General features: G+C 48.9%; 1 protein-coding gene across 1 annotated transcript; it reads left to right on the top strand.

Annotated features, from left to right (window-relative positions):
* Window positions 1–8,508: 8,508 nt before the first annotated feature.
* Window positions 8,509–9,341, top strand: LOC147960445 (uncharacterized). The gene is made up of 2 exons (XM_087533356.1): window positions 8,509–8,822; window positions 8,909–9,341. The coding sequence occupies exons 1-2, from the start codon at window positions 8,509–8,511 to the stop codon at window positions 9,339–9,341; spliced, it is 747 nt and encodes a 248-aa protein (XP_087389482.1).
* Window positions 9,342–10,427: the final 1,086 nt, after the last annotated feature.

The following is a 10,427-nucleotide window of genomic DNA, read 5'->3' as shown; positions in this document are numbered from 1 at the left end:
AGGGGGGCATGAGTTATTATTGTTGACATTACCCTCGAGGTAAAAGGTTGTGGGACGAAACTATAAGCCCCTATCTTTCTCTGTGTCCGATTAAAACTCCGTAACCACAAGTATTGCGTGAGTGTTAGCAATTATGAAGGACTAGATGATAGTTGGGTATGTGGACTTGCTTTTTAGCTCTGACATAGACACTTTCTGATGTTATGATAAATTGCAATTTCTTCAATGACTGAGGTTATAGTTTGTTGGTTCTCAATAAGGTTTCTGAATCATACTTTTGCATTGTGAATAGATCATCACTTGAACATAAGTAATCATATGACAATATCTATGTATGTTGCTGTTATGAGAATAATCATGATGCCCTCATGTCCGTATTTTATTTTTATCGACGCCTCTACCTCTAAACATGGGGACATATTTATTGTTATCGGCTTTCTCTTGAGGACAAGCGAGGTCTAAGCTTGGGGGAGTTGATACGTCCATTTTGCATCATGCTTTTATATCGATATTTATTGCATTATGGGCTGTTATTTCACATTATGTCACAATACTTATGGCTATTCTCTCTTATTTTACAAGGTTTACATAAGGAGGGAGAATGCCGGCAGCTGGAATTCTGGGCTGGAAAAGGAGCAAATAATAGAGACCTATTTTGCACAACTCCAAAAGTCCTGAAACTCCAGGGAATACCTTATAATAAATAATGAAAAATCCTCGCCAAAGATGAAGACCAGGGGGTGATACGTCTCCAACGTATCTATAATTTTTGATTGCTCCATGCTATATTATCTATTGTTTTGGACTATATTGGGCTTTATTTTCCACTTTTATATTATTTTTGGACTAACCTATTAACCGGAGGCCCAGCCCAGAATTGCTGTTTTTTGCCTATTTCAGTGTTTCGAAGAAACGAAATATCAAACAGAGTCCAAACGGAATAAACCTTTCTGGAACGTGATTTTCTTCCCGAATATGACCCAGGAGACTTGGACCCTACGCCAAGGAAGCTTCGAGGTGGGCACGAGGTAGGGGGCGCGCCCTATACCCCCAGGCGCGCCCCCCACCCTTGTGGGCCCATCGAAGCTCCACCAACGTACTTCCTCCTCCTATATATACCTACATACCCCAAACGAACAGATACGGAGCCAAAAACCTAATTCCACCGCCACAACTTTCTGTATCCACGAGATCCCATCTTGGGGCATGTTCCGGAGCTCCGTCGGAGAGGGCCGTCATCACGGAGGGCTTCTACATCATCATAGCCTCTTCGATGAAGTGTGAGTAGTTTACCTCAGACCTTCGGGTCCATAGTTATTAGCTAGATGGCTTCTTCTCTCTTTTTGGATCTCAATACAAAGTTCTCCCCCTGTCTCGTGGAGATCTATTCGATGTAATTTTCTTCTTTTTGCGGTGTGTTTGTTGAGACCGATGAATTGCGGGTTTAATCAAGTCTATCTATGAATAATACTTGAATCTTCTCTGAATTCTTTTATGTATGATTGGTTATCTTTGCAAGTCTCTTCGAATTATCCGTTTGGTTTGGCCAACTAGATTGGTAGTTCTTGCCTTGGAGAAGTGCTTAGCTTTGGGTTCGATCTTGCGGTCTCCTTTCCCAGTGACAGAAGGGGCAGCAAGGCACGTATTGCATCGTTGCCATCAAGGATAACAAGATGGGGTTTATTTCATATTGCATGAATTTATCTCTCTACATCATGTCATCTTGCTTAAAGCGTTACTCTGTTTTTAACTTAATACTCTAGATGCATGCTGGATAGCGGTCGATGAGTGGAGTAATAGTAGTAGATGCAGAATCGTTTTGGTCTACTTGTCACGGACGTGATGCCTATATACATGATCATGCCTAGATATTCTCATAACTATGCTCAATTCTGTTAATTTCTCAACAGTAATTTGTTCACCCACCGTAGAATACTTATGCTCTTGAGAGAAGCCACTAGTGAAACCTATGGCCCCCGGGTCTATTCTCATCATATCAATCTCCATCACTTTAATCTTGCTTTGCTTTTTACTTTGCCTTTTACTTTTCACTTTGCATCTCTATACCAAAAATATAAAAAATATTATATCTATCAGATCTCACTCTCGTAAGTGACCGTGAAGGGATTGACAACCCCTAATCGCGTTGGTTGCGAGTAGCTATCGTTTTGTGCAGGTACGAGGGACTTGAGTGTGGCCTCCTACTGGATTGATACCTTGGTTCTCAAAAACTGAGGGAAATACTTACGCTACTCTGTTGCATCATCCTTTCCTCTTCGGGGAAATCCAACGCAAGCTCAAGAGGTAGCAAGAAGAATTTCTGGCGCTGTTGCCGAGGAGTCTACGCAAAAAGTCAATATACCAAGTACCCATCACAATCCCTATCTCTCGCATTACATTAGTTTCCATTTGCCTCTCGTTTTCCTCTCCCCCACTTCACCCTTGTCGTTTTATTCGCCCTCTCTCTCTATCCTCCCTCTCTTTCTCTATTTGCCTTTTTTTGCCCGTTTCTTGTTTGCTCGTATGGTTGGAATATTTGTTTATTTATTACTAAACAGAGAACCTAAGATTTATGGATCCTTATACGCTTGCTAATCTTTTTAAGAGATCTAGTTATGTTGAACCAATTGCTAGTGAGTTTTGTGCACTAGATTATCTTTATGAAGTTTTGCTTGAAATTCGTGAATCTGAAAATTGCGATGAAGTATTTTATGAAGTGATTCATGATAGAACTTTGAATAAAAAGCATGATTGCAATGATGTTATTATAAATTCTATTAATGTCAATTGTGCTAATAATATGCAAAACCCTAAGCTTGGTGATGCTAGTTTCGCTATGTCCTCTACTTGTTGCAATGATCATGATTGGGGTGATTCTTCTTATGATCTTGAAAATTTATTTAAGCCCTATGATTAATATGAGATTGATAATAGTGTTTGCAATATTATTGAAAGTGGGTTTGTAAGAGTGTCAATTTTAGATCCCACATATTTGGAGAATGTTCAATCTTATGAAAATCTTGATAAAAGTGGGTTTGGAGAAGTCATGACTTTAGTTAATGTTAGTCCCACTATTTTGGAAGAGTGTCAACTTTGCATGCATGTGGATCATGTCGAAAATATTTTATGTTATAGCTATTTTGTTGAATTTTCTTATGATCCTACAGGTAATTACTATGATAAAGGAAAATATGGTTGTAGAAATTTTCATGTTACTAAATTACCTCTCGTTATGTTAAGATTGCTATTGTTTCTTTCCTCTTCCTTGCATATGCTAGTTTTTGCTTGCCTTGATAATTTGTTTTCCTATAAGATTCCTATGCATAGGAAGTATGTTAGACTTAGATGTGTTTTTCACATGCATTATGATGCTCCTTTTGTGCTTCAATTCTTGTCTTTCATGTGAGCATCATTAAAATTATCAATGCCCAGCTATAAGGTTTTAAAGAAAAGCTCTTGTTGGGAGTCAACCCAATATTTATCCTTGCTGTTATTAAATAAATAATTTATTTATCCTCTGTTTTGGTTGTATTCTTTGTGTTTAATTAGTGTTTGTGCCAAGTAGAACCATTGGGAAGACTTGGGGAAAGTCTTGTTGAACATGCTGTAAAAAACAGAAACTTTAGCGCTCACGAGAACTGCTTTCATTTTTATTTGGAAAGTGATATTTAGTTAATTATTTTTTCAGATGATTAATAGATAAATTCCTCACGTCCAGAAATTTATTTTAGAATTTTTGGGGTTCCAGATCTTGCGTTAGTTACAGATTACTCCAGACTGTTCTGTTTTTGACAGATTCTGTTTTTCGTGTGTTGTTTGCTTATTTTGATGAATCTATGGCTAGTAAAATAGTTTATAATCCATATAGAAGTTGGAATACAGTAGGTTTAACACCAATATAAATAAAAAATGAGTTCATTACAGTACCTTGAAGTGGTCTTTTGTTTTTCTTTCTCTAACGGAGCTCACGAGATTTCTATTTGAGTTTTGTGTTGTGAAGTTTTCAAGTTTTGGGTGAATTCTTTTGATGGATTATGGAACAAGGAATGGCAAGAGACTAAGCTTGGGGATGCACATGGCACCCCAAGATAATCCAAGTACACCAAAAATTCGAAGCTTGGGGATGCCCCGGAAGGCATCCCCTCTTTCGTCCACTTCCATCGGTAATTTACTTGGAGCTATATTTTTATTCACCAACATGATATGTGTTTTGCTTGGAGCGTCTTGTATTATTTGTGTCTTTGTGTTTTAGTGTGCCACAATCATCCTTGCTGTACACACCTTTTGAGAGAGCCATACATGAATTAGAATTTGATAGAATACTCTATATGCTTCACTTATATCTTTTTGAGCTAAGTAGTTTTGCTCTATGTGCTTCACTTATATCTTTTTGAGCTTAGTAGTTTTGCTATGTGTACTTCAGTTATATCTTTTTGATCTAAGTAGTTTTTCTCTATGTGCTTCACTTATATCTTTTGAGCTATGTAGTTTTGCTCTATGTGCTTCACTTATATCTTTTGAGTGTTATAATTTTGCTCTATGTGCTTCACTTAGATCTTTTAGAGCACGGTGGTGGATTTGTTTTAAAGAAACTATTGATCTCTCATGCTTCACTTAAATTATTTTGAGAGTCTATTAATAGCATGGTAATTTGCTTAATAATAACATGCTTGGTATTCAAGATTTGTGAAACTTTCTTTTGAGTGCATTGAATACTAAGAAAAGATTGAAGCATGATAATTGTTTTGAGATATGGAGGTGATAATATTAGAGTCATGCTAGTTGAGTAGTTGTGAATTTAAAGAATACTTGTGTTAAAGTTTGTGATTCCCGTAGCATGCACGTATGGTGAACCGTTATGTGATGAAGTCGGAGCATGATTTATTTATTGATTGTCTTCCTTATGAGTGGCGGTCGGGGATGAGCGATGGTCTTTTCCTACCAATCTATCCCCCTAGGAGCATGCGCGTAATACTTTGCTTTGATAACTTCTAGATTTTTGCAATAAGTATATGAGTTCTTTATGACTAATGTTGAGTCCATGGATTATATGCACTTTTTCTCTCACCCTTCCACCTTTTCTAGCCTCTCTAATACCGCACACCTTTCGCTGGTATCATACACCCACCATATACCTTCCTCAAAACAGCCACCATACCTACCTATTATGGCATTTCCATAGCCATTCCAAGATATATTGCCATGCAACTTTCCACCGTTCTGTTTATTATGGCACGCTCCATCATTGTCATATTGCTAGCATGATCATGTAGTTGACATCGTATTTGTGGCAAAGCCACCGTTCATAATTATTTCATACATGTCATTCTTGATTCATTGCATATCCCGGTACACCGCCGGAGGCATTCATATAGAGTCATATTTTGTTCTAAGTACCGAGTTGTAAGAAAAATAAAAGTGTGATGATCATCATTATTAGAGCATTGTCCCAGTGAGGAAAGGATGATGGAGACTATGATTCCCCCACAAGTCGGGATGAGACTCCGGACGAAAAATAAAAGAGGCCAAAGAAGCCCAAAAAGAGAAAAAAAGAGGCCATAAAAAAAGAGAAAAGGCCCAAAAATGAGAGAAAAAGAGAGAAGGGACAATGTTACTATCCTTCTACAACTGTCGGGTGGTTTGTGCGACATATGCCAATGGGTGGCTTATCATTGTGGGGGCCAATAAAACATCGCCGGTACCTGGAAATGGGATAAGGCGAAGACATGCACGCCAGCGAATCTTACCCAGCTTCAAGGCTCTCCGTGGAGATAACACCCCTAATGCTGCTCTGTGGGGTCTCCGCATGATCACTAGCTCGGTGGGTAGCTACAGAATGCTCCTTGAGCTGTTCGGTGAAAGGATGAAGGAGGGCCAGGCCAGCCCGCTCCTCTTCTCATGGTGTCTAAAATCTATCCAAAGAGTGATCTCCCCTGCATGGGAACCCTAGGGGGTTTATATAGGCCTACCCTCCAGGGGTACAATGGTAATCCGGCTGGGCGTGGGCCCTCACCGTCTGTGTCTACACCCGCCGACTTCTCCACCGACTGGTGGGGCCCGTCGACCGGTGGGCCCGCCGGCTGCCGACCCTTTGGTTAACAGGCCGGCCCCACCGCTCGGGGGTCTTGTCGGGGGCTGGTTATTGTTACCTTGCCCCTGATGACGATAGCTTTGTTGTGGTAAGCATGGCTACAGTGCCGCTGCGAGGCGGCTCATCACTGTAGCCTTACCTTCTCTTGTTTCCTTAATGAAGCACCTCCTTGGAGGGAGAGAGTTGGCCGGCTGTTGGAAGCCGGCCATACCCATGGCCGACTGTGGGAAGCCTGGCCGCCTTTGGGATCTCCCTGACCGAGGGGGCCCGCCACCCACGGGTCGTACTGACCGCTCGCCGTGGGTGACGTCATGATCATTGTGGCAACAGTGCCGCGCTGGACGGGGATGGCTGCCCCGTACGGTGCACTGTGGCCATGCGTGCGCTGGGATTCGAGGGTGGCAGGCTTTACTGTAGCCACGCCCCGTCTTGTCGCCGTTATGTGGGTGTAGATTCTGAGGGCAAGATCTTAGCCGCCTGCTGAGGGGCCGGCTCCTGGGAGTCGGCCCTTCTGTGGCCGGCTTCTGGAAGTCGGCCTTCTCGTGGTCTTGTTTTCCAAAGATTTTCAGGGCTGGGCCGCCTTTGCGCAGCCGGTTTGAGAGGTAGCCGGCTAGGGGAAGGCGAACCCGTGTCTTGGACGCTTGGAGGCTTGTTCGGCCTATAATTTTTCTGAAGTGCCAGGGGAAGCCGGCTAGGCTACTCGTGGTCATTTACTCCGACAGTAGTCCCCGAAGCTGGTTGGGCTCCGAGGTAGAAAAAAGTCGAGGAGCTCAGTCAGCTTCCTATCTTGAGGAGCCGGGAACTAGGGGCTGGCTTCGGCTAGGCGCTCCGTCTCCCAGAGATCTCGAAGCTTGAAGACAGGTGCCAGTCAGCGCGCAGTCCGGCTGTGAGCTGACCGCTCATCGTCTGCGCGCCATGTGGCATCCTCCGGCTGGAGGGGCCTGCCAGCCCACGCGCGCGACGGGACGCCACCGCAGTCTGGGGCCCGCCACTACAGGGCCTCGGCCCACGCGCGGATCTTCTGCAGCCTGGACGGACCGCGCGCGCCCCAGCGGCGGTTTCCCCACACCGTAATGGTGCAATAATCGAGGGGCGTGGGGGAGTGGGTGCAGTTAATCCCACATCCCCCCCACGTCCTGCCTCCTCGGCTTCGCCGCACGAGGCTATAAGTAGGGGGAGAGGAGGGGAGCGCCAAACGCTCGCGCGCTCTCCCTCGCTCTGCCCCCTCCTTCTTCTTCCTCCTCTCATCACGACAGCTATCTGCCGCCGCTCGGCCTTCCTGCCAATCTTCTTGGCTCGCCGTCGCTTCGTCGCAGTTGGGTTGTGCGCCCTCCTTTCGTCGTACCTTTCTCGCCGCCGCGCCGTCCCCATGGCGTTATTGAGCTCCTGGGACGGCTCCAAAGTCCATGAAGACCACGTCAACTTCCTCCGTCGGACGCGGCGGTTGCCGCGCACGGATCTTGTACGGGTCCGCCTCGCACCGGAAAGGGAGATCTCGCCAGCGCCAGAAGAGGACGAGTGGGTAATCTTCTGCTCGCACTGCCTGCGCAGCTTCGGCCTGCCGGCGAGCGGGTTCCTCCGCTCGTTCCTTGAATTTTATCATCTCCAGCCGCATCACCTCACTCCCAACGCGGTGATGCTGCTCTCGGCCTTCGTCACCCTATGCGAGGGTTTTCTCGGCGTCCTCCCCACTCTTGAACTGTGGGGAGAGTTCTTTCAGTGCAAGCTCGGCACCGTCGTCGTGGGCGTGCCCGCCCCATGTGGTGCCTTCATCGCCATGCGAAGGGCGAGCGACAACAACCCGTTTCCGCTCATCCCGCTGATCCAGTCGGTGAAGCTCTGGCAGAAGTCCTACTTCTACGTGAAGAATATTGCTTCGCGAGGCGACTTCGTCAACCTGCCGAGGCAGCCTTCATGGTCCTTCCGGTCCAGGTCGCTGTCTCCGGGCGGGTCCGCCTCTGTTGGCCGGCTCCGGATGATGATCAAGTCGGAGGGTCTGTCCGGGGCCGACCTGGTGGCCGCCTTCGTGGAGCGCCGGGTGCTCCCGCTCTAGGGCCGACCTCATATGATCTGCCAGATGAGCGGCCGCTTCAACCCATGCCGGCTAAGCACCAAGGAGATGCCTCACGCCGAGGTGTCTTACATGGTGAACTACATTTCCAACTGCAAGCTCATCGAGGAGTGGCAGTATGGCAAGGTGTCGTACTCTTGAGCCAATCCTCCGTCGGTGGTAAGTTTCTCTTCCTCTTTCTCTTTGCTCGTTGCCGAGTTCATGGTGGCCGACTCCTGACCAGCCGGCCTTTCTTTAGCAGAACCCCATGCTTTCGCCAGCAGCTGGGGCCGCAAGGGTGGAACGCCAGTTCCTCCCCGACCGTACGATGGACGATGTAGACGACCCAGACCTGGGGGCGGCCACCATGGAAGACGACATCGCGGGGGAAGGTGGCGACGCAGGCGGGTCCGGGCTCGGGGCTAGCTTTGAGGACTGGCCAGAGGACGACGAGGCCGAAGTCATCGCGCGCCGCCGACCGGTGTCCGATCACCATGGTGCGGGCCCATCCGCCGGGCTGACTGCCCAGGGCGGCGCGCAGAAGCGCCGGGCCGCGTCGACCCACTTCGGCAGTCGGCCGAAGAAGCCCAAGAGTACTGCGGCGGCGACCAAGCGAGACGAGGCGGCCGCGAAGGCAGCCTGCTTCCGCATGGTGGTGAAGCAGCCGCAGGCGGTCTCAGCGTAAGTGTCACTGTTCTTATCCCTTTCTTTTTTCTTCTTCTTTGGTTGATGTTTTTCCAAACCCTTTTTCTCAATTTATCAAACAGGGCCCCTCTTTCCCTTGGGCGAGTCCCGGATGCCTCCATAGTCGGAGCTGTAGGAGGGTCTTCAAACTCGCGTCGGGTAGATACCCGCGCCGACCTCCTAGAGGCGACGGAGCGGAACATGCGGGAAGCGCGAGAGGAGCGGGAGGCGGAGGAGCGGAGGGCGGCTCGGGAGGCGGAGCAGAAGTCGGCGGAGGCGCGAGCCGTCGCAGCCGCCAAGGCCCAGGCGGAGGCCGCAGACGCGGAGAGGGAGGCGGAGGCCCTGCAGAACCAGCCTCCGCAGTTCGTCATTCCCCTCTGCGCCGCGGCTCCTGACACCCCTGTGCCCCCGTTGGAGGAGGTCGGGCGCAGCCAGCCGGAGATGGAGAGGGAGACGGCGCCATCGCTGCCGACTGGAGCGGGCCGAGGAGGCCGGCCTAAAGTGCCGCCAGCGTAGCCGGCTGGGGGCGAGCCGACCATGGGAGGGGATCTTTTGATCTCGTCACCACTTCGCCAGCGCGCAGGGAAGGCGACTTCAGCGCCGGACGCGCAGAAGACCATGGACGCCGGCTCGTCTGCCCAGGACCTAGAAGCGGCCAGCGACAGCTCGTCCGGGTGGACGTTGGGTGGCGGGACAGCCGTGCTGAATGTGGCGGCGCAGGACGTCCGGAGCCGGCTTCAGGCCCAAGCCACCGCGCTGAAGCAGTACACCCAGGAGTTTCTCACGACACGATCGGTTATTTGGGTGAGTCCTCTTGCTCCTTTGATTGCTTTTAATTTCTTCCGTGGGGGCGCGTCAGCGCACCCACTAGGTGTAGTCCTCGAGTTCCGAGCCGGCTGCTGAGCAGGCGGCTTGGAACTTATTGGAAAGCTTGATTACCATCTTGTTCTTACTCACGTCCCTTGTCTTCTCTGTAGGAGTACCACAACCTCCGTGTGGCCGCCTTCAACTCCCAGGCCTAGGAGTTGAATCAGAAAGCCACTGATCTTACCGAGAGCCGGAGTAAGTGCTTCGTTTTTCTTTTAAGTGGGGGCGCGTCAGTGCACCCTCTGGGTGTAGTCCCCGAGATTCGGGCCGACTACCGAGTAGTCGGGTCGGATCTTTTCCTGACGACTTCTTTCTTTATATTGCAGGGGCCAATGCCGACTTGAGGAGCCAGCTGAGCGGAGCCCAGACCGCCCTTCGTGCCAAGGAGGCCGAGTGCACCGCCCTGGCTCAAGAGTGTGACAGCCTGGCCAAGAGGTTGGACGACCTGGAGGAGAGCCACAGGGCGGCCCTGAAGGCGGCGCAGGACAGCGAGGCCGCCCTCAAAGCCGAGTATGAGACCGAGGCGGCAAGCTGGGCCGAGATGAGGCAGGTGCTGAGCCAAGGCTACAGCCGGGTGGAAGACTTGATTGACGGTAGGCCTCCTTCTTCTTTGCTTCCTTGCCTGCCTTCTACTATATGATTCATTTTTTGATTTTGTGTCGCTGCTTTCCTCTTTGTGCGGATTACTTCCCCGGCTACTCAGCCGCCGCCACCCAAGCCATCGAGGCCTACCGT

This window comes from Triticum urartu, chromosome 7A (assembly GCF_056163025.1).
Source record: "Triticum urartu cultivar PI428250 chromosome 7A, HENAU_Tu73, whole genome shotgun sequence".
NCBI classification, from domain to species: domain Eukaryota; kingdom Viridiplantae; phylum Streptophyta; class Magnoliopsida; order Poales; family Poaceae; genus Triticum; species Triticum urartu.
The sequence above is the reverse complement of the archived record's forward strand: the minus strand, read 5'-3'. Positions and strand labels throughout refer to the sequence as shown.

Coding starts and splice junctions, on each gene's coding strand:
- LOC147960445 (XM_087533356.1), top strand. CDS start 8,509: ATGGAAGACGACATCGCGGGGGAAGGTGGCGACGCAGGCGGGTCCGGG. Junction 8,823..8,908: donor CAGCCGCAGGCGGTCTCAGC/GTAAGTGTCACT, acceptor TTTATCAAACAG/GGCCCCTCTTTCCCTTGGGC.